Source organism: Aureobasidium pullulans, assembly GCF_000721785.1.
Source record: "Aureobasidium pullulans EXF-150 unplaced genomic scaffold scaffold_35, whole genome shotgun sequence".
NCBI lineage: Eukaryota > Fungi > Ascomycota > Dothideomycetes > Dothideales > Saccotheciaceae > Aureobasidium > Aureobasidium pullulans.
The window spans coordinates 164,851-186,299 of NW_021941055.1; the positions used below are offsets into that span (position 1 = coordinate 164,851).

General features: G+C 51.3%; 10 protein-coding genes across 10 annotated transcripts; 3 read left to right on the forward strand and 7 right to left on the reverse strand.

Moving 5' to 3' along the window:
* Window positions 1–87: 87 nt before the first annotated feature.
* M438DRAFT_349901 (NAD(P)-binding protein) lies at window positions 88–921 on the forward strand. Its single transcript, XM_029906503.1, has one exon. The coding sequence runs from the start codon at window positions 155–157 to the stop codon at window positions 875–877; it is 723 nt and encodes a 240-aa protein (XP_029755416.1). The 5' UTR covers window positions 88–154; the 3' UTR covers window positions 878–921.
* A 695-nt stretch (window positions 922–1,616) lies between these two features.
* On the reverse strand, window positions 1,617–2,227 carry M438DRAFT_359865 (uncharacterized protein; the record flags this gene model as incomplete). Its single annotated transcript, XM_029907376.1, has 2 exons — window positions 1,617–2,168; window positions 2,225–2,227. 2 exons carry the CDS (start codon window positions 2,225–2,227, stop codon window positions 1,617–1,619), a joined length of 555 nt encoding a protein of 184 aa, XP_029755417.1.
* Window positions 2,228–4,231: 2,004 nt separating this feature from the next.
* M438DRAFT_378388 (MFS general substrate transporter) lies at window positions 4,232–5,717 on the reverse strand (the record flags this gene model as incomplete). The annotated part of the gene is made up of 2 exons (XM_029908809.1): window positions 4,232–5,406; window positions 5,459–5,717. The coding sequence occupies 2 exons, from the start codon at window positions 5,715–5,717 to the stop codon at window positions 4,232–4,234; spliced, it is 1,434 nt and encodes a 477-aa protein (XP_029755418.1).
* A 1,476-nt stretch (window positions 5,718–7,193) lies between these two features.
* M438DRAFT_284243 (uncharacterized protein) lies at window positions 7,194–8,177 on the reverse strand (the record flags this gene model as incomplete). The annotated part of the gene is made up of 1 exon (XM_029901446.1): window positions 7,194–8,177. The coding sequence occupies one exon, from the start codon at window positions 8,175–8,177 to the stop codon at window positions 7,194–7,196; it is 984 nt and encodes a 327-aa protein (XP_029755419.1).
* Window positions 8,178–8,909: 732 nt separating this feature from the next.
* Window positions 8,910–11,561, forward strand: M438DRAFT_306726 (tRNA pseudouridine synthase D). The gene is made up of 2 exons (XM_029902273.1): window positions 8,910–9,319; window positions 9,367–11,561. The coding sequence occupies exons 1-2, from the start codon at window positions 9,299–9,301 to the stop codon at window positions 11,278–11,280; spliced, it is 1,935 nt and encodes a 644-aa protein (XP_029755420.1). The 5' UTR covers window positions 8,910–9,298; the 3' UTR covers window positions 11,281–11,561.
* Window positions 11,562–12,073: 512 nt separating this feature from the next.
* Window positions 12,074–14,732, reverse strand: M438DRAFT_369668 (oligosaccharyl transferase stt3 subunit; the record flags this gene model as incomplete). The annotated part of the gene is made up of 3 exons (XM_029908120.1): window positions 12,074–13,662; window positions 13,714–14,388; window positions 14,579–14,732. 3 exons carry the CDS (start codon window positions 14,730–14,732, stop codon window positions 12,236–12,238), a joined length of 2,256 nt encoding a protein of 751 aa, XP_029755421.1. The 3' UTR covers window positions 12,074–12,235.
* A 316-nt stretch (window positions 14,733–15,048) lies between these two features.
* Window positions 15,049–15,983, reverse strand: M438DRAFT_284251 (uncharacterized protein; the record flags this gene model as incomplete). Its single annotated transcript, XM_029901448.1, has 3 exons — window positions 15,049–15,499; window positions 15,556–15,825; window positions 15,877–15,983. 3 exons carry the CDS (start codon window positions 15,981–15,983, stop codon window positions 15,049–15,051), a joined length of 828 nt encoding a protein of 275 aa, XP_029755422.1.
* A 281-nt stretch (window positions 15,984–16,264) lies between these two features.
* On the reverse strand, window positions 16,265–16,759 carry M438DRAFT_349906 (uncharacterized protein). The gene is made up of 2 exons (XM_029906504.1): window positions 16,417–16,759; window positions 16,265–16,301 (listed from the first exon to the last, which is right to left on the reverse strand). The coding sequence occupies exon 1, from the start codon at window positions 16,752–16,754 to the stop codon at window positions 16,596–16,598; it is 159 nt and encodes a 52-aa protein (XP_029755423.1). The 5' UTR covers window positions 16,755–16,759; the 3' UTR covers window positions 16,265–16,301; window positions 16,417–16,595.
* A 332-nt stretch (window positions 16,760–17,091) lies between these two features.
* Window positions 17,092–17,822, reverse strand: M438DRAFT_284173 (TspO/MBR-related protein; the record flags this gene model as incomplete). The annotated part of the gene is made up of 3 exons (XM_029901441.1): window positions 17,092–17,412; window positions 17,476–17,648; window positions 17,711–17,822. The coding sequence occupies 3 exons, from the start codon at window positions 17,820–17,822 to the stop codon at window positions 17,092–17,094; spliced, it is 606 nt and encodes a 201-aa protein (XP_029755424.1).
* Window positions 17,823–18,695: 873 nt separating this feature from the next.
* On the forward strand, window positions 18,696–21,409 carry M438DRAFT_378394 (uncharacterized protein; the record flags this gene model as incomplete). The annotated part of the gene is made up of 3 exons (XM_029908810.1): window positions 18,696–18,819; window positions 18,879–20,842; window positions 20,894–21,409. 3 exons carry the CDS (start codon window positions 18,696–18,698, stop codon window positions 21,407–21,409), a joined length of 2,604 nt encoding a protein of 867 aa, XP_029755425.1.
* Between the last annotated feature and the right edge of the window lie 40 nt (window positions 21,410–21,449).

The window sequence follows — 21,449 nt, forward strand, 5'->3', positions numbered from 1 at the left end:
GCACCTTCTCGGGATTTAACCGCCATTGACTTTTAGCCGCCTCCTGCACCCCGCCCCCTCCTTCATCGCGACTATAAATGCCTATGTGCCTTGGTTGCAATTGTTATCTCAGGTACTGCCTTTTATTCTCAAATTATCGCAAAATCCACTCATCATGCCTGTCTACGTGCTCACTGGTGCCAACAGAGGCCTTGGTCTCGAATTCGTCCGTCAACTCTCGGCAGATGGCTCCAACACAGTGATTGGAGCAGTGCGCTCAATGTCAAACGATTTGACCGACTTGAAATCACTCAACAAGAACAACAATATACACATCCTGGAATGTGACACTGGAGAAGCATCTAGCATCACATCCTTCGTTGAATCATGTGGCAAGACTCTTGAGGGCAGGAAGATCGACTACCTCCTCAACAACAGCGGCATCAATGCTGTCCCAGAGCAGAGCTCACTCTCAATAACCGAAAGCGATATGAACCAGCACATCAACATCAATGTTCTCGGACCTGCAAAAACAACTGAAGGCTTCTACAAAGCCGACTTGCTGTCCTCGGATGTGAGGATCTTGAACATGACATCTGGACTTGGCAGCATGAAAATCAGCATAGGCATCAAGCCGAGAAAGTGTACCACATACAGCATCAGCAAGGCCGCGTTGAATATGCTCACGGTACACCAAGGCGAGGAACTGCGAGAGAAGCTCCCCGGTGCTGTTGTCATCAGCATGGATCCTGGTTGGGTCAAGACTCGCATGGGTGGTGAGGGTGCTTTGATCGAGGCTCATGAGAGTATCAGTGGGATGCTCAAGGTGTTGCACGGGCTCAAAAAGGACGATACTGCATCGTTCTGGACATACAGTGGAGAACAGGTGCCGTGGTAAATAAATCTATGATATAGAGCATGTATCTAACGTGCAATATCCACACGCACCTCTGTTCTGTCGCAGCGATGTCCAGGATGTATCCATCAATATGCACGATTCTTTTTAGCAAGAGCACGTCGTCCAAAGAGAGCGATTACTGGCGCTTTTCTCTTTGGACCTAGCTCTGGTTCAGAAAATCATTGTGCATTTTCGCCATCATAAAAGTGATGCGATCTGGCATACGGAGCTAGCGAGGAAGATAGGAGAGGATGTTGCGAACGGATGTATAAAACATGCTGCTAGACAAGTTGCACGAATGGCCAAAAGTCGTGGTATGGCCCAACGTCACCTCATCTCACCTCGACCTTCGAGTGCCTCATTCACCGACTTATACAACTTCGCGCCGCCTCATGCCAGGACAACATACAGCAGCGTGTTTCCGTATGAGTGAGTCACAAACTCCGTATTTCTTTCATTGTGCAGTCTCTCTCCTTCATATCCCGGTCGCTGACCGAAGAAACAATGGAAAAACAAAGGGTTCAGCTCGACTTGGTTTCTGCAAATGCATACTTATCCCCAACACCACGTAAAGGTGCGAGCTGTTTGTCGGGGGCCCCGGGTACGCCTGTGTACAAAGCGAACCACCGGGTGTTTTTCTTGAGAACAGGTTGTCTCCTGCCGTTTTTCTTGAGACCAGGTTTTCTCCTGCCGTTTATTTAAGGCTGGGTTGTCTCCCACCGTGCTCAGAGCTAGCACTTTACTTCCTGTCACCGCCCTGAGGAGTCCAGTTCTTGTTCATCCTCTTTGGCTTGGGACCTGACTTGGAGACTCGGCCAGAGTCGTCAACATGTGAGGCGATGGAGTTACCATCGCGTTGAGCGGCGCGGCGCGTGGGCTGGTATTCCTGATGTGCCTCGGGTTTTGGTTGCCACGGGTTGCGACACTGACCTTGACTGTGAGTATAGGAGGGCTTCTTGTGGTCAGGACAGGGGTAGAGGCCCTGACCCTGGCTGTCAGAACGCGAGCTACCATCCTGATGCGTGTCAAGCACAGGCGCCGAATTTGTGGTGGCGGCTGAGGGTGAGAATGCCACGGCGGAAACCGACAATCTGTGTACCTCGGCCCTGTAATGGGCCTCGTACTCCTGCAAGAGGGCGAGCTGTGTCTGAACGACATCGCTCTGCGCATCAGACTCACCTCTGAGCGTATTGGCGACCATCTTGACGTTGAGCAAGAAGTCGAGGGCCTGGTCCTGATCGACTGCTCGGTTGACCCTGAGAAACAGCCCCTTGGGAGTCTCGACGGGTGCCTATTCTGCCATTAGATCGCGCGTGAAAAAAAGGAGGCGCGCTGCCAGGAACATACCATTGTGAATGAATGCGCGGTTGTTCTGGTGCGAGGAGAGGTAAGAAAACAATGCGCAATGATGAAGACTGATGGATGTCCAAGGTTGGTTTTGGAAGAAATTTGTGAAGCTGAGGTTTGTCTGAATTAAGGTTTGTTGTTTGTTGTTTGTTGTCTTGCGCATTCACTTCACTTCGGTCGTGATGTACTCAGCTTCATTTTGGTCGGTCTCTCCTCCCTCGGCAACAGCAGCCAAATCCCCGTCAAAAGGCAAGATAATTTTGTCTTCGATGCGATGGACCAGAGAGAGTGTGTCAAGTTGCCACTCTCACTGGCTACGATGCGTCGCCAGGAATACATTGTGCATTTTGACATGGACTCAGGGGGTCATCTTGGGAGGCTGGGAGATTTACTCCAGTGGGATTCGATGCTCCGAAACACGGATTGAATCAGAAAGTGAGCTTCCTTGGCGCGTCTGTCTATTTTCTCTCACAAGCTTTTCAGCTTTCTTGCACCGTCGCTTCCAAATATCCACCTTCTTCATCTTCGTCTTCTAAACAGGCACACACTCTGTCTTATACACATTCTCCTTTTCGGAGGTGTTTTGCTCTGCGTCAACGCTGGGATTGATATTTCGCCTCCCACACACCATCGTAAGTCGTCAAACCTCTTCCTAGATTGTCCCTGCCGACTCATTTTCTTCCTTTTAGTAAAATTGCATGAACAAATACGATCATGGACTTATCCACTGGCATTAGAAGAAAATGAGCCATCAAGAGTTCTGCACGAAGCCCAAGAAGAAGATGCGAAGCATTTGAGGTAACTATATCCTGCGGTGCAGCAATAAGTACTGCTCGAGGAACAGATGCGAGCCTACTGCCGAAATTGACAAGCGTAAGTACAGACGGTATCCTAATGATTTTGACGGATTGCTGATGACATTTTTGCAGGTCTTGATGACTGGTTTGACAATCTTTGCAAGCCATACCTTGGAGATGGCCTTTGAGCGGTGGCCTGTTATCATCGTAGAAGGATTGGATATGCTCGAGCCATTTTGGGAGCTCTTGTGACTCGGAACCCGGTATCTGAGATATTCTGCGTCTGTTCGTGGCGCTTGAAGGGTTTTAAGCCACTCGTGTGTATGACTCCTTTTTGAATCGGCCTCAAAAGACCTCAAATATCCATTTTTGAATGTGAAAGCTCATTTACCTATGATTCTCCACACAACTACTCCATGCCTCGCACAATATTTCCTCTTTCTCATCTCATCCTGAACCTTCCAAAAATGCGTCTTTTCCACTTCCTCATCGCCCTCGGTGCTATTTCTGCACCCGCGCACGCCAAACCAACCACATCAGAAACCCTCGAAATCCTAGACATATCCCCCTTACCTCCTTGTATCGTAGGCAAAAATATCCCACATCTGGCTACGCACACGACTTAACCCCATCTCCAGCAATCCTGCTTCAACGCCCTAGAACACAAAATCTACCGCACAACCATGACCTCTGCAAAATTCTGCTCCAGAGAACAAAAGGAAAATTGGGTGCACAGAGTAGGGAATTGTTACAGAAAAGGGTGTCCTGAGGGTAAACATTTGAGACCAGGTTCGTGGATATCGCCATTGTTTGTTTTGCATAAAAAGGTCTGCTGACGACTTTGAATAGTGTGGATTCGATCATTTAACGAGGAGTGTGGGCTTCCTAAGTGAGATTGTGATATTTGTTGGATGTTCTAGGCATGTGGATGATGGATGTCAGATCGTGGAGATGGGATTGATTTTGACGAGAGGCGTTGGCGGCAATGGCTGAGATTTCATGGCATTGAGCAGTGATTGTTGTTATAGAAATATGAGTCTTTACCCTTGAATGTCAAGCAATGTTTGATATTGAATATATACAGCTTTTAAGGAATCGTTCTATGTACAATGAGTATTCGTAAATTCGTTTATGGGATGTGTTGTTCTTCATGCACCTTTCGCCACCGTGACAAAGTTAGTGTACGTGAGGTACAGCGTTGGTGGGATTTCTAGCCAAGGTTGAAGGCAAACTTGCTCCAGCTTCTGATCTTCTTGCCATAGAACCAAAAGACGAAGGGGAAAGGAATGAGAGCGATGCAAACAAATGCAAGCAACGAGGTGGCCCAGTCGACACCAAGCCCATCATAGAGATATGTAGCGAACATCGGAAAGCCAGCTGCCACTGCAGATCTGATGAAAGTGTTGATGGCGATAGCACTGTTGGCGTTGAGAAGGTATACATCAACCATATAAGTGACACCGCTCATAAAGATGAGGATGATACCGAGGCCGATGAAGATACCCGAGACGACTTGGGCTGCCCAGTGAGTGTCGGGGTGAGAAGTCCAAGCGAACCAGAAAAGGCCAACAGGGAGGATCAAGGAGCCAGCGATCATGGGAGGGAGACGATCTTCGGGGTTGAGCTTGCCAGAAGCAATCAAGCGCTTGGCATACCAAGTCTTGGAGAAACCACCAATGATGGCACAGGCAAGGACGACACCGATAAAGATGGCGATGAAAGGCAAGGAGGCAAGACCAGGAGACCAACCACGGTCCATCTCGAAGCTGATGGGGTAGGCTTCGAACGTCAAGTACAAGATACCGTAGACCAGACTCATATACAGAGTCAAAATGATGAGAATAGGCTCCTTGACAATCATCACAAGAGGCTTCATGAGATACTTGTTCACAATGGTGTCGTAGTTGAGGGGGTCCTCTTCACTTTTCGAGTGCAGAGCCCAGTCCTTGGTCTCATGGCGAAGTTTGTCGGCCTTCCAAGCAAGCAAGACCGGTTCGTAGGTCTCGGGAGTCAACAGGTAGGCGATGATGGTGAAGAAAGCAGACATGATGAGAGTGATCCAAGCGGTCCATCTCCAGCCAAGATAGCTGTAGGTGATGAATGAACCTACGACAGGCCCAGCGACCGGACCTGCAAAGACAGCTCCAGCGAAGACGCTCGTAGCCACACCACGGTTGATAGGTTCCATAAAGTCGACATACATACCGCCAATGATTGCCAAAGGAGCAGAGCCTGCAACACCACCGAGGAATCTGCAGATGAAGATCGTTTGCAGGTTTTGAGCTACTGCGACAGGAACCTGGAAGATACAGAAAATGATCATGCCAGCGAATAGAGGTCGTGTACGTCCAAAGGCTTCAGAAAGCGGTCCCCAAACAAGAGGTCCTATAGTCATATTAGCACCCAGATTGTGCGACAGGAGTGATACGAAACTTACCGAATGCAAAGCCGAGCACGTATAGCGAAAGACCGAGGATCATGACCTCGCTGCTAACACCAAACAACTCTGCCGTAACGAAAGTCGTGGTTGAGAAAACCGAACTAGCAAAAGAGACACAGAAAGTCATCAACCCGGTCGAGATGACAATCATCCACTTGCGATGCTCAGGCATGTTCATCGGTTTCTTGGGATCGTGTTCTCCATCCCAAGAAACTATCTTATTATTCTCTTCCTTCTCGGGCGGTACGATTTGCATGGCGCCCAAGGCGGCTTCTTGGTCACGGTCCAGGTGTTTACATTTGGAGCAGAGGCGTTCGGCATACTTTTGCTGAATCATGTGCTCACGGTTGTCGACTTCTTTCTCGTTCATTGAGTTGAAAGAGTGTCGTTGGGTTGTGGTTTTGGAGCTACGTCGGTCGTTGTAGTCCTCGTATAGCGTGGGAGTCGTTGAGTGCATGCGAGATCGCATGAAAGGTGGCTGTTCGGGTTCATCGACCATGGCGAGGAGGTGGTGTAGACGAGCATGTTCTCCAGGTGTCGGCAGACCTTCTGCGGGTGTCTCTGGCGAGGGAGAGCGATATTCATCCGTTGTGTTGGCCATGATGGCAGATATTCAGGTTTGTGAGCACCAGCAATTTCGAAAATTATTCCGAATTGGAACAATATAGTGGCTTAGTCTGATTGGCGAAGTCGGAGTGTCGACTGCTCAGAAATGCCAGAGATTATGTAGAGACGAAAACAGCAGAAACGAGGGCTAAACAGGAGAGAAGAGGTTGCTCGTTGTTGAAGTAGATGATAGAAGAGCTGTGACCTTCAACAGATCTCCGGATCTGCAAGGTGCGTTCTCCAAAGATGGAACAGCTTCAAAACTTCGGTTTATCAACGATCCACCGAGATAGTGACGAGATGCGTCAGCATCCACTCTTTCGTACGAAAAGTCCTTGCAACATCGCTCTCCGATATCCTATCATGGCGGAAAGGTACATGCGACATACAGCGCATACCGAGGTTTAATGTGATACAGGAGTTGTGTAACATGCCATCTTGCAGCAGTCATGTCAACAGTTTTCTTCTCGAAGCTCGGTCGGCGGTGAATGTTGAGTCAACAAGCACATGAAGCCGAAGCCGAAGCGGCATCCCTGCAAACAGAAGACCCCGAAAAGCCATTGACGACAGCCACCTTACTGACACCTCCCATGCCCTGTTCAAAAGAAATGGCAGACGCGTACTTTTTGGACAAGAGTCCGAGCATCATCCTAAAGAGGACAGAGCAGAAGACGGAACGTTGAAAGAAAAACTTCAGGGTCAAGGTTGCGGATGCGCCGATCGAAAATCGGATCATGACGCAAGCGTGCAGAATCAGATCTGAACCATCGACATCGTCTCCATATTTTATTTGCTGATCTTGAGGCATTACAATGTCACTTCACGAAATGGAGAGGGCACAGAGATACTCGGTAGCAAGGCATGTAACTGTATTGTACGATAGCAATTTGCTTTCTTGCAATGGCCATTGAAAAGCGACGGCTTTAGTTTGTACGAGCCCTTCTCCCAGTGAATCAGTCTCAACCATCGACGTTGCCGTATGGCATGATTGTTTCTTCACATCCGATGCTCTCCAGTGAGAGCTTGATCAGAACACCCCGTGTCCAGCCTTGTGCATCTTCCGGCTTTCTCTCTCTCCCTTTTATGTCGGTCAAGACACAAGGTCTCTTTACCCGGGCCCAGGGCTTTAGAGCTCCTCCTCGCTATCCGTCTCTTCTTTGGGTTTGCTTGGGGCTTGTTTGCAGAGTTTGGCGACCTCCTCTTTGGTGATCTTTGTAGGACCCTCGGGACCACCAATGCGAGCGAGGATGACCTTCGGCGGGTAGGTCTGGAACTCCTTCTGTCTGATCCTGCGCAAAGCCACTCCAGGGGCCTTGTATCCGAGCACAACGGAGAAGGTGTTATCGGTGTTGTACACGGGCATCTTATCCCTGAGTGTGCCTCCGAACGTCTTGATGATGACCTTGATCTGTTCCTCGCTCCAATGCTCGTGATGTCCAACCACAAAGTATGAGCCGTATTGGAGACAGTCAGGAGAACCCGAGGGAGCCGCAGCAATATCGGCTGCAGTGACGGCGCTAGAATCGACAACAGAATCACGATGCACAACGTCGAGGTTTTCCGAGCGGGCAGCGGTGGAGTCCAGGTCTGAGTCTTCAGCTTTGATTGCCTTGCGAGCTTTGGTTGGTTTGGTCCTGGGTGAAGGAGGCTCATCTTTCATCTCGTCGCTCGAAACATAGTCCTCCTCTTCCTCGTCGGAGCTTTGTGCTTTCTTGACGTTTGTTCTTCTCTTCTGTGGTTTGGCTTTGATGGCCTTGGTTGGTTTTGCTGCAGTCTTACATGAGACAGTCTTATTGTGGCTTATGGTACCGCCCATGAGAGGCATGATGACAGTTTCGACGATCATATCTCTGTTGCGATGCTCCAAAGGCAGTTCCATTCTGAAGGCGCCATCTCTGCCGTAGTTTTCAAGTGTTGGATCTGGGCATTCAACGCCCAGCATGACGGCGAGCTCATCAGCTTTAGCCTCACAAAACTCGTTGGCCTCGTCGAGTGATGCAAAGGCTTGATAGACTTGGAGTCTTCCAAAGTCGTCTTTCTTGTTGTCGAAAGTGACTGAGGTGGTGAGATAGACGTTGTGCTCCTTCTGAGCGGCGAGTTTGGGAGGCATGATTGTTGCCGAATTGATGAATCGACGATGGCAAGTGCAGAGAAGATTGGCGGAAAGAACAGGGATGATGCGTTGACGAGGGTGCAAACGGATGATCGAGATTGGATGGAAGTGAGACGAAATGGCGAGACAAAACGGATTGCTCAAAGAGTTGGTGTTTGTGTTTGTGTTGGAAACACTCCAGCGACAAAAGGAGCAAGAGCAATCCAGGCAACACTTCAATTCAGTCTCACGACACGAGAAAATCGCGAAAACTCACTCATCTAACTGCGACGATGCAAGTTTTACTTTCTGACAATCTCATATTCAAAGACAGCGCTTCACCTACCAAATCGAAAAGGACTGCTTCTGCCAAAGCTCCAAAAAGGAAGCGATGGCTTCTTCGAGGCGACAGGCAGCATTCAACACGTACCTCGTCCTACCTTCCACTCGTAGAGGTTCTGGATATGCCAATCTACTGTGTTCACCAGGGCGATCGTGTATCGCGATGGATGTAGGTTCACATGGGAAAGAAATAGAGAGGTGAAGTCGAGAATGTGAAAGGTCGAACGCCCTTGAGATGTTCCGTCGTCATCGAAGACAAACAGAGCAAACTCGAAAAAAGTGCTGACCAGTCGCGGACTCGAAGACTCGATGGTTTGATAATTGTTTGAAGATATCTACGCTCTTTCTCGAAATTTCATATTCACCGTCGATCGTATATAGTTGCGATCATGTCGGACGAACAACCACGCAAGAAGGTCCGCTTGACGGGTCCTGATGAGTCGGCCTCGACATCGCTGCCAGAATTCGATCCCGTCGCAGCACAACTGGAGCAGGAAAAGAATGCCGGGATCACTGTTTTCGCATCGCAAGCCGCTGGATTCGGAGGCCTCGTGAAGAAGAGATATACGGATTTCCTGGTCAACGAGATTTCGACATCTGGCACCGTATACCACCTGGACGAATTGACTGGACCCGCCATCAAAGCTGTCAAGAAGGTCGAGAAGGAAGCCGAAGCTGAAGAGAAGGAAGCTCAGGCGGCAGAGAAAGAGAAGGCTCCTGAGGCGCCCAAGCCCGAGCCCGTGGCCGTGACGGAGGCCCCCGAGCAGGACAATGCAGAGACGGCAATCAAGGAGCGCATGGAAGAAGCTCTTGCTTCGGTATGTTATCTTGCCGACACGAATTGATAGCTGCTTACAAGGCCTAGATTGCCACTGCCGACATGGACATCCTCAAGAACATCTTTGGCGAAAAGACGACATCAGACATCTGCAACCTCTACGCAAAGTCAATCGCCCGCCCGGAACGCAAGACGAGAGACCATGGCAGTCTGCAATCAGAAGTTATTGGAGACAAGCAGATGCGTACCGATGCGCACATCAACGTCCGTCGCATCTTTAGCGGAAGAGTCGACACCATGACCAACGACGACAACACCATTGCCATCAAGATTGCTGCTGCTGCCAACAACCACCCCAACGCTCGTGCTCTGCCTGGGTCAAAAGGAAAGAACAACCGTCCCAAGGGCAAGGTCGGCTGGGATGAGCTTGGTGGTGAGCACCTACACTTCACTCTGTACAAGGAAAACAAGGATACCATGGAAGTCCTCTACTGGATTGCCAGTCAGCTCAAGCTTCATGTCAAGAACTTCCAATTCGCTGGAACAAAGGACCGTAGAGGTGTCACTGTTCAGCGTGTAAGTGCCTACCGCATTGCCGCAGACCGTCTCCAGGGTGTCAACCCTACCCTCAGACAAGCCAGACTTGGTGGTTTCAAGTACATGCCGCAAGGTCTTGATCTGGGTGACCTGTACGGAAACGAGTTCACCATCACTCTCCGTGAATGCACATTCCCTGGCCAACAGGGAGATGCAGCAGCTCAATTCGAACTTGCAAAGAAGATCGTTGGTGATGCTGTCTCGCAGTTCCAAGAACGTGGTTTCATCAACTACTACGGTCTTCAACGTTTCGGCACCTTCGCCATCTCCACCGATACTATCGGCAGAAAGATGTTGCGTGGTGACCTGGAGAGTGCAGTCGAGGATATCCTGTCTTTCAGCCCCGAAGCCCTGGCAGCCGCCGACAACCCCGATCAAGCATCAACCAAGATTTCACACGACGATATTGCCCGTGCCGAAGCTCTACACATTTGGAAGACAACCAAGAAGTCGGGTGCAGCTCTTGACAAATTGCCTCGTCGTTTCCAGGCTGAGAACGCTCTGATCAGACATTTGGGTTGGGTAGACCGCAAGAGTGGTGACTTGCTACGCGCAAAGGATTGGCAGGGTGCTCTTCAAAACATTCCTCGCAACCTCCGTCTTATGTACGTTCACGCCTACCAATCGCTCGTTTGGAACACTGTTGCTGGTCGTCGTTACGAGCTCTACGGCAACAAAGTCGTCGCCGGTGACCTCGTCCTCGTCCACGAACACAAAGATAAGGAAGCCTACAAGCAAGAAGACGAAGAGACCATTGACGACGCAGGCGAAATCATCGTCCGTCCCGCCGCTCACGACACCGCTACCTCCCTCGAAGATAAGTTTGAACGTGCCCGCGCCCTCACACCTGAAGAAGCGGCAAGCGGCAAATACACAATCTTCGACTTGGTCCTCCCTCTCCCTGGTTTCGACGTCATGTACCCTTCCAACGAGCTGGGTGCCTTCTACACCGAATACATGGGCTCAGAAGTCGGCGGCAAACTCAACCCTCGCGACATGCGCAGAAAGTGGAAGGACGTTTCTCTCTCAGGTTCATACCGCAAGCTCATGGCCAAGCCTCAAGGCCTAGATTGGGAAGTCAAGCCATACTTCCAGGACGACGAGCAACTCATCCAAACCGACCTTGACAAACTCATCGCCAAAGCAAAGGAAGAGGGTAACGCAGATGCCCTAGGCGGCGCCGAAGCTCTCCTCGGCTCCGACAAGTCTCTCGAGAAATCACTCGACGACAAGACACAAGAAGACACCAAAATGGCCGATGGCACCGAGGAGCAGCAAAAGCTGGCCGTCGTCATCAAGATGCAATTGGGCAGCAGTCAATACGCCACCATGGCTTTGCGCGAATTGACAAAGGGTGGAGTTACGGCATTCAGACCTGATTTCCAAGGTGGAAGATTGAGCTAGAGATAAAGTCAGCACTTCACCTTAGATTATGATGAATCAGAAATCACACATTCGATGATGATGATGAAACCCCACGAAACGAAAATACCAAATACAATGGCCAAAGTGTTTGGATTTGGCCCATTGCTTTTCCCCGTATCAGAGAATTGTGAAAATGTGCAAAGTGATGGACAGGATACCATTACATTCGTTTTTACTTCGTTATCCCCCTCTTCTCACTTTGCTCCCCCCCCTTGCCCCTCCGTTGTAGCTACGAAAACCCCCACTTCCTCAACCATCCCAAACGATGTTCTTCTTCTTCTTCTCTTCCTATCCATCGCATGGCGTGGAACCCAACCAAACCACGAAAATGTCCCCCTCACAAGTCCCAAGAAGTCGCTCGTGTTGCGTCCTGCATTGAGTATTCCGGTCGATGTACAAATTCTCTATCCTCACTGCTCGGCAAGCCAATCGATTGAAAAAGGGGATTCGTATATGCGTGTAGGCAGAAGGTGTGGTTTCTCCCTAGTGCAGGAGATGGAGGACGGATGGGCTTAACTTTTTACTCTTACGTACTGTACTCTGCCTGGTCTTTGACTCCTATCGCTCTCGCATAACTATTATGCTTCATGGCGGCCATCACACTAACATCAGCTATCCAGGACCGCATGTGGGGAGCCCAGGTCGACGTATACAGGAATGAAGTGCCCAGCCTGACATTATCCATCCCAGCTTCGGCACCTGATATTCCAAAACACACCCTGAAGCGAGGCAAGATGAGAAAATCAGCAAGAGATAAATCAAAGGAGACATCACTACATTCACCAGCTCAATCACAAAACACGAAACACACCAAAAGCTATTCGCTCAAACGCTTTTTATCATTTCAGAGATAATCGATATACAGAAAAAGAAAGGACACTTTCTAGAAGAAACCATGACAAACTTTTCTCATGTAGAAAGTAAAGCTTTACATCTAATCAACACGCAAGACTCTAGGTCCCTTGCGCTTGCTGGTCTTCTTTCTCTTGTTGCCCTTTTCAAACGCCATGGCGCTCTGGTGGTCTCTGTTGAGGTTGTCGAGGTCCTTGACCTTGTAGATTCTGATGATCCAGTTCTCACTGGTGAAAGCTTCCTCCAGAGTTGAGAGCTCGGGGCCCTCGGCGGGAAGCTTGGAGCCGCGGACGCGGTCGGTGGCCTGGCCAGCAGGGAAGAGGGAGTTGTAGTTGTAGTACGACATCTTGTACATCAAGCTGTTCTTCATGGTGTCGGAGGCTTGGTCGTCGATGCGGTACTCGCCGCGAGCGGTGAAGTAATCACGCTCCTTGATCTCGTCGGGCCAGATACCCTCGGCGATACGGACCATCCACAAGAACTTGTTGATGTCGTCACCAGAGTAGCCGATCAGACCACCGAAGACAACGAGAACATAATCGACTTCGTGTTGTCTCATGATGGGGTAACTGACTTCCTCGCGCGAGCTCATTGCCTTACCGACAGTGGCAATGTGGGTGTTGTTCCAAGTGTTGTTGTCGACGAGGGTAGGGCGGTCGGCCATACCACCAATTTGGTAACCGTAGTCCCACCACGACATAATCTTGGCGTTCTGCTCAGTGTTTTGGCGAAGCCAGTAGTAGGCCTCACGGTAGTCATCGATGATGTGCTGCGAGCCATCGGCCATGCGAGAAGCCAGAACGACCGAGGGAGAGGAGTAGGCGTTCGAGGTGACCCAGGTGCAGTGAAGAACGAAGAGCAAGAGGTAGGCGGTGATGGTACCGGTCATGGCGAACTTGGAGAAGGTGGAGTAGATGCCGACAAGGGGCTTCTGGGTAGAGCGGAGGGTGTCAGGGATGAGAGAAGCAGCAGTCTTGGCTGAGTCGGCGTTGCCGTTGGCCTGAGCAGCGGGGGCGACAGGAGTCTTGGTAACGAGGAAGGTGTCGAGGATCTGCGAAAGAGCAAGAGCTGCGGCAACACAGACAACAGGGGTCAAAGTGAGCATCAAACGGACCATGACACCAGCGAAGTAACTGGCCAGGACAGCGTAGATGACGACGAAGACCTGTTCGTCCTTGAGGTTGCGGAAGCACATGTAGACACCGGCAGGGAAGAGCCAGATCAACAGGTTGAGATCGAAGAAGAAGGCGGGCCAGGCGGTAGGCTGGTGCTCAGAGACGGATGCAATGATGGGAATGTGAATCTTGGCGTAACCGGTGTCCCAGAGCGAGTAGAAACGACCACTCCAAGGAGCAACGACGCCCGAGAAGGTGAGGAGGACGAGAACACCGAAGGCTGCAAGGAAGACGACCAGGACGAAGGCACGAAGCAGAGTCTGGAACTGCTTGCTAGGCAGAGTCTGGCGCACAAACTCGACGAATCCAACAAGCTGGAGGAGACCGAAAACACCTGCAGAGGGATTAGAATAAAGCGATAGAAGACAAGCAAGATTTCACATACCGAGAGCAGCCATGTGATCGCTGTTGCGAATGGGCAAGAAACCGACAAAGGGAATCTGCATGCTGGCAAGCGTGCCCAGAGAATACCAACTCGTGTAGCTGACGTACAGACGAGGGCTGTATCTGCCCATGCACAGCAGGACAAAGACGTGGAGAGGAAGCAAGTTGGTGATGAAGACGTATCCACCCCAGGCCGAGACCATGTATCCATAAAACAGTGCGGTGAAAGCGCCCCACATGACGGAACCCAGCTTGACACTCTTGATCCACAGGTAGAAAGTGAAGACGAGGAGGAAGATGGCAATGGCCTCGTTGTCGTAACTTCCAGCAACTGAACGCGAGATGTAACCGGGGGCAATGCCCATGAAGATGGCGGCAAGGAGACCGGCTGAGGGCGAGTCGGACATTTCGGAGGTCAGGAGGTAACTGGCGAAAGCGGTCAAGCCAGAGCAGGCGGGAGCCAGCATGACACAGATGTTACGGATGTCGACAGGGAAGGTCAAGAGACGGAGGAAGTGGTAGATGGCGCCGCTGGTGACCATGAGGCCGGGGTAGAGGGTACCGCCAGTGACACGGCCGAGAGGGTGCCATGTTCGGTCGTCGAACCAGTCCCAGAAGCTTGAGAAGCCATTTTGTACGAGGTATTTGGTTGCGCGGAAGTTGAACCAGGGGTCGACTGTGGTAGAGTCTAGTTAGCGACTGCGTGCATTGAGTTCCTGGTGCTCCTGTGCTTCGGGACCAATCTAAGCGTGTCTATGATGCTGCAAGAGTCGGAACTCGAGTTGATGGCGATTGGTCGTAAGGCAAGCTGCTAGACTGGCCATCGAGGAAGGAGCTGGGTGTATGACAGTCGAGAATTGACGTACATTCGTGAATGATGCTCTCAAAGCGGATGACGGAGAAGAGACGGGATGCAACAGCGGTTGCTGCGATCAGGACCAGAATGATCAATCGCAGCAGACCTCTGGTGTTGCGGCCAGTCTCTCCCTTGAAGAAACTGCTTCCCACGCTTGCTGCCATGGTGCTGTCTATACTTGAATGGTATTGGAAAGCTGGCAGGCACAAGCACAAGCGGACACCTAAGCTTCCAGCACCACCTGCTAGCACCACGCGTCAATCTGTCCCGACCCCCGATCTGCCGGCAAAGTCCGTGTCAGCTCCGCATCTCTCCCGCCTCGAGACTCCATCCCTTGTCCATTCGTCTCTGCTATCTTGTTGCAAGTTGCTGCAAGTCACAGACATAAATATACTCATTCAAGTCCTCCGAGAGGGTGGCTACCATGCAGTGCTGATGTCTGTTCGAACGTTGGAAAGATGGAATTGCTCGACCTGTCTATCAACCAAAATCACTTGTCCCTCCACCGAACGCCGAACTCTCATGAGAATACGCGAAACTCGTATCTGACATCTCGTCCCAAGCTCCATCTGCACTGTTGTGTCTGCTGTTGGGCTGGATATACCCGTAAGTGTTGACAGGTATCCCATCAGGATACTTCAGAACAACATTCGGCACATTCGTGTTCGCCACTCTGCGCGTACTGTACGCAGTCACCATCTCTGCCGCCTCTTGAGGCACGTCGTCAAGATATTCCGGTACATGAGTCTGCCATAACGGAATAGCTGCTTGAGATGCGTCAGGCTCTGAAGACGTGTCGCCGTACTCTTGCATCATCGCCTGCTTGGATTGATTGCTGGCACGCTGCTTCCCCTTGTTCTTGTTGTGGATTTGAGCATTCTTAGCGCGGGCTAGTTGTTCCAACTCTGCCGCTGTGGGATTCATCTCCGATCTTGAAGCACAGCTCTCAGCACCTTGCAACTTATCGGGGTGAGACTGTGCACTTACCTTCCGATCAAGTGGTCAATGTCGATGCCCATGTTCTTGTGCATTCGTGTGATATGGGCTTTGAAATTGTCTTTTCGAGTCCATATCTTCTCTCGTTTCGAACATGTTGGTAGCACGCATCTGTAGTAAGCCTGAGGGCCGTGCTTCGGTCGGATGAGATGAATATCCTTCTGGTGTCTTTCCAGATCATTGGATGTTGCGAAGCCCTTCAGGTTGGTGCAATTTTTTATCTGACATTTAAAGGGTCGACTATGGGTGGAAGAGTGTTTCCTATATAGAGTCAGTCTCCTTGTCTCACAGCACTGCACACAGACATCGTACTTTTCTTCGGCCTTGTTCTTGAAAGCCTTGCCGCACTGCGGACAGACCAGGGGCTTGCAGGGCAACGAGTTATATCCGGAGTCCGATACATCCACTTGAACGTTCATCATGTCAGGCTGTGCGGCAATTATTGTTTGCGACAGTGTCGACGTGGATGAGAAAATGGCAGATTGGCTGTTCAATCCAGACCAAGGCTCCGCGTACGCGCTTTCCGCTACACGTTTCTGTACGAAGTCTTCGTTGTACTGAACTGTCGCTTCACTCGTGAACCCATAATGGGCGTGGAAGGGTCCAGTCGTTTCAAGGCCACTTCCATCATAGAACAGTCCAGCATAGATTGACGGATCCACGTGGATGCCGCTCAGGGGGTCTTCGGTCAGATCTCCTTCATCTTGAGAGATCGGGTATGGTCTTTCGAATGAATCCTTTGAGATGTGTTAGCGTGTCCCTCGTACAACCGCTCATACAAAGAAGGGGATCTACAGGCACAGCCGTTGATGGGTTGTGCAAGTATCCAAAAGCATTTCAGGCGCGACTTGCCATGAGATAATCGTTTGACTCGAAAAAGGAACCCATCTGTACAAGTCTATGTACGCACTGGAACGGTCGAGTTGTTGGAGGGATCTTGTAGGCAAAATATCAAGGCAATAGGCGGGGCTGTGCGGAGAGGCGGTGTTGAATCTGGACGGGGTTAATTGGTGCTTTTAACTCAAGCTGGTTCAGAGTTGTGGTGTCATGTATCCGCGTGCAGACTTATATAGAAGCAGTAAGTAGCTCAACAGAAGTACCAGACAACGGCCCGACCATGCTGTTGAAAACAGGTGTCGCGACAAGGACTTGGAATACTCGGAGTGTTTCAAGGTGGGGTCCGGGATCATGAGGTTGCATCCACACTGGAGAATCGTGACATGGCAGGCTGGAATGGGTGCCGATTGGCTGTTGGTCAAACTTGTTCAACACTCCATGAAATCCAGGATAAGCAAGTGATTTGAAAAGACGCTGCATCCAACGTACAACTTCTTTGTATATAGCTTTTACTGACATGGACGGGATGGGATTTTAGAGCATGTCGGACGGATGCTGCGCAAACAGAAGGTGCATGACAGTTATGCTGCCAGCTCGAAAGGGCCAAAAACCATGACGAATGTTGCATGATCACCTACAGCCTTGGTCTCTCCTGACAGAACTGGGTATCTTGTAGTCGCCAAAAGTTGCCTACTCTCTCTTCTCATCAACAAACTTGTTGGTGTCCTTAGGCTTGCCAGCAGTCGAACGTTCCTTGCTCTCGAAGTCCCAGTTGTTCAAGTAGCCGCAACCTGCCGACAGATAGGTTGCGAAACTAAGCCAGCCGAGGTAGGGAACAAGAGTCCACGCAGCGACTTCGTCGACTTGGCCCCAAATGTAGGCAAGGTATCCGGTGACGCCAGTAAGAGCAACGATATCAACGGTAGCAGCAATCGGGCGCTTCAGGGAGAAGAAGAGGGGCATCCAGATGAGGTTAAGACCGAGTTGGATGGTGTAAAGAGTTGCGCCTTGCTGTGACGGAGTCAGTATCGGTACGTTGTTGGTTGCCAACCGTCAAGAGGGGTGTGTGAGTACCTTTGCGAGCAGAACCTTCTTTGCATCAAACGAATCCATAGCGGTCGACCAGGCGCGGAAAGCGGCGTATCCCATGGCACCGTACAACAGAGTCCATACCGGGCCGAAGACCCATGGCGGAGGGCGAAGGGGAGGCTGACGCAGGGCGAGATAGGTTTTCTGCGTCTCCTTGGCTAGAGAAGGGCGGTGGTCAGTCCCAATCTGACAGACGTCTGCAGGGCATGTGTCAACTCACGTCTGGTCGAGTAGCCAACAGCGGTTCCGAGTGCGACGGGCAGCAACACGGAGACGGCCGGCTTCTCGAAGATGAACGAAGGGAGTGTCAGGTGGGGGATGTAGGAAGTCATGTTGAGTGTGATGATGCAGGGGGAACGACTGGTTCAAGAGTGGGAGACTCTTTGTTGCTCACCTCTGCTTCATCAATCGCATCGGCAGCAATCGCCATTTCGCGACAGACACGCGAATCGACCATGACGCCCCTACCCCGGCCAAGGCATATTGAAGCCCTTGATCGGACTTGAAGACCGCCAACACGCTGCACAGTTGAACCGCATCAACCTACTCGAGATTTCCTGTCTATCACCTCGCTCCATCTTCATCACCATCTCTCATGTATCTGTATCATGAAAGAACAGACTCAACTATAAGTCCTTCAATTGACTTGATGATGAAACGGGAGCGTCTTTGCCCGAGTACTAGAGTAGCTTTCCCCACGAAAAGATGCGACAACGGCGGGCCCGTGCCTGTCAGGATATAGTGGCTTGGCGTAGTTAGCGCCGACTCCCTCCGCTGTGCAGCGAGTCGTGAGCGCTGAGCAGCAGCGTCCGTCGCGGTCGGTCCCTTCTCCTTCTACACTTCTGGTCGACAGCATCTCATTGTTCATTGATGCGTCGCCGTCTCTCGGCTTCTGTATTGCCCAAATTGTTCGTATCGTCTCTCTCTTCTTGTTGCGAGACCATCACCTTCTCTTCGATCTCGTCTCGTTGTCGCGTCCGCTCAACCTCCCTATCACCATGCACCTGCCAACTCGGCTCATCGTTACTTCAACCTCATTACAATATGCCCCTCTACCTGCAGTCTCTTTGTACCCCTCGTATTCCTTGTCTCGTTTCCCACTTCTTCACCACCTCCTGAATCCCGTCTAACATGCCATGGCCGTAAACAGTGCGCTTCAGTCGCTTTGTTGAGCCGCTTCTACACCACCTTCTCGAGTCAACATCATGGACGCTTTTGATACCTACGGCGCAAATTCGCCCAACGATCTTTCAAGAGTCGACAGCTATGAGCGCGAGTCTTATACCTCTCGCGACAGAGAGCCGTACCGAGAGAGACGCAGGTCGCCGAGTACGTTGATGCAACCTCACTTTTGCACACTCGGCCACACGCTCACACCATCTTCACAGACTCGGACCGACGTGCTCGCGTTGCTGGCCGTAACCGCTCCCGCTCTCCCACCCAAATTGACCGCTACCAGCCTGATCGTTCCCGTGACGATTACTACCGCGGACGTGAAGACTATCCCCGCGACAGACGCCGCTCGTCTCCTCAAATCCAACCAGGCGGCCCGAAAAGCATCGACCGTTACGTTCCGGACAATGTCATTCCAGTGAACCAACTCAGGGACCCTCTGTTGGAAGCTTCACAGGTCGGTTTCAGCTACTTTGCCGAGTGGTGGAAAGCCGAGCAAGATATCAAACAACAACGCGACCGTCAAAAGAATGGAGGTCGTCGTCCCGAGCCGGTCAAGGAATCACACAGCGAACAGCGATCAAAGATACAGAACGCCTACGATCAGTACAAACTGAACTGGAACACCCGAATGGCGAAGCTCTTTGTGCATGGTCACAAGTATGACACATGGTTCCGCGAACGCTATGTACCAGAGGTTCGCGATCCGTTGCGCCAGAAGGTTCTTGATTTCAGACGCGACCTCTTTGCTCGATGGGACTCGGACTTGACGGCTGGTACCTTCGACGAGTTCACCCTCGAAGGTATCTACAAGAGCGAAAGTAATGGTGCTGGTGGTATCGTTGAAAGGGAGGAAGGCGAGACCAGCGCTGCAGCGGAGGTCTTGGCTGTCTCTGATCTATTGCCATCCAAAGGCGGAGATGTACGTGACCCTGTGGCCTTCCAGCCGACGTTACTCGTCAAGACTATCACTCCAGCCGTGTCACGCGAAAGGATGGAGGAGTTCTGCAAAGAGCATCTTGGTGAGGGTGAAGGTGGCTACAAGTGGCTGAGCCTGAGCGACCCGAATCCAGGAAAGAAGTTCCACCGTCTTGGTTGGATCATGCTCAACCCTGCATCTGATGTACCCGAGGAGGACTCCAAGCGACGCGGAAGCCGGGATGACGACGACCAAGACGCCGAAGGAGGTGCCATGGACCAAGACAAGCCAAATCACACGCAGACCGTTTGCGAAAGAGCGCTGAACGAGATCAACAACAAGACAATTCAAGACCCCGAGAAGGGCGACTTTACTGTCCATGTCGGCATTCATCACCCACAGGAAACCCCGAGGAAGAAAGCTTTGTGGGACCTCTTCTCTGCCCCGGAACGTGTCGAACGCGATCTGGATCTTGCTCTCCGCTTGGTCAGGAAACTCGACTCCGAGATGGGTGAAGACTATGATGGTGTTGCAAGAATCGAGCAGCGTATTGACGAACTGGCTGGCAAGGGCTATCTGCAACCACCTATTCCGGCTCCCAAGGTCGTCAAAGATGAAGATGTCGACGAAGGCGAGATGGAAGAAGGAGAAGAGGATGAAGGTGGCATCGATGAAGACGTCGATGACGAGGACCTGTTGATCAAGAAGAAGAAGCTCGATCTGCTCGTCGAGTATCTTCGTCGCGTTTTCAACTTCTGCTTCTACTGCGTGTTTGAGTGTGACTCAGTCCATGAGTTGCAGCGCAAATGTGCAGGAGGGCATCTTCGTCGTCCTCGCGCAAGTTTGACTTCAGCGGCCAAAGAGACTGCTAGAGCGACTGCCAACGGAGAACCGTTCCCACTCAAGCGCCAAGAAGGCGGTCTTGGAGATGGCGAAGACGGCTCACCGGTCGAGGAAAGAAAGTCTGCTCCTCGAGCTTACGGTAAGAACCAGCTTCAGAAGGCATACAACTGGGTCAAGACTTTCGAAGAGAAGCTGCTCATGATTCTTGAGCCCGAGAACGTCGATCTCAGAAAGCTCGGCGGCAAGCCTGTGGAAGAGGGTCTGGAGGAAGACATGATCAAGTTCGTTAAACAGGAGGACGAGTTCAAGTTCAGGTGCAAGGTTCCGGACTGCACAAAGCTCTTCAAGGGTGAAAACTTCTGGAAGAAGCATGTGGAAAAGAGACATCAAGATTGGCATGACAAACTCAAGGAAGACGTAAGCAACATTATCTCCTGTCATGGACGGTTCACTGACACAGACGCACAGATTGAGCTTGTCAACCGCTATGTCCTCGACCCAGCGAGACTTGCACAGGGACGCAATGATGCCAGCAGCAACGGACACTTCCCTGTCAACAACAACATGCCTACCGGCACACCTCGCAACTTTAGCTTGAACAGCATGCCGTTCTTCCCTAACGGTATGCCTATGCCGAACGCAGCTGGTCCTCCTGGGTTCAATCCTTTCGTTGCTGGACAATTCCCAGTCACTGTGCCTGGTTGGAGCATGCAGGGCGGCGACCGTGGCACTGGTCCAATGAGAACTGGCGGTATGCGCACTAACAACGCTCGTGCGCCAGGTCCATACGACCGTGGTGGCATGAGAGCTGAGCCACGACGTAGCATCAGTGGCCGTCTGACGCCCCCTCGTAGAGGCATGTTCATGGAAGGAGGAGAGCACACAGTTGGGCCTAGGCAAGCAGTTGAGGGTCGCACAATGAAGAGTTACAATGACCTTGATGCAGCTGGCAGTGCTGGAGGAGCAGAAGAGCTGAACTACTAAAACAGGGCATATATAGCTGACTGCAGATCGGGTTCTCCCA

What these genes read in the sequence shown, in the direction of transcription:
- M438DRAFT_349901 (XM_029906503.1), top strand. Translation starts at nt 155, where the DNA reads ATGCCTGTCTACGTGCTCACTGGTGCCAACAGAGGCCTTGGTCTCGAA.
- M438DRAFT_306726 (XM_029902273.1), top strand. Translation starts at nt 9,299, where the DNA reads ATGGAAGAAGCTCTTGCTTCG. An exon ending in TGGAAGAAGCTCTTGCTTCG is followed by an intron (nt 9,320 to 9,366) that starts GTATGTTATCTT and finishes TACAAGGCCTAG; the next exon opens with ATTGCCACTGCCGACATGGA.
- M438DRAFT_349906 (XM_029906504.1), bottom strand. Translation starts at nt 16,754, where the DNA reads ATGATCCCGGACCCCACCTTGAAACACTCCGAGTATTCCAAGTCCTTG.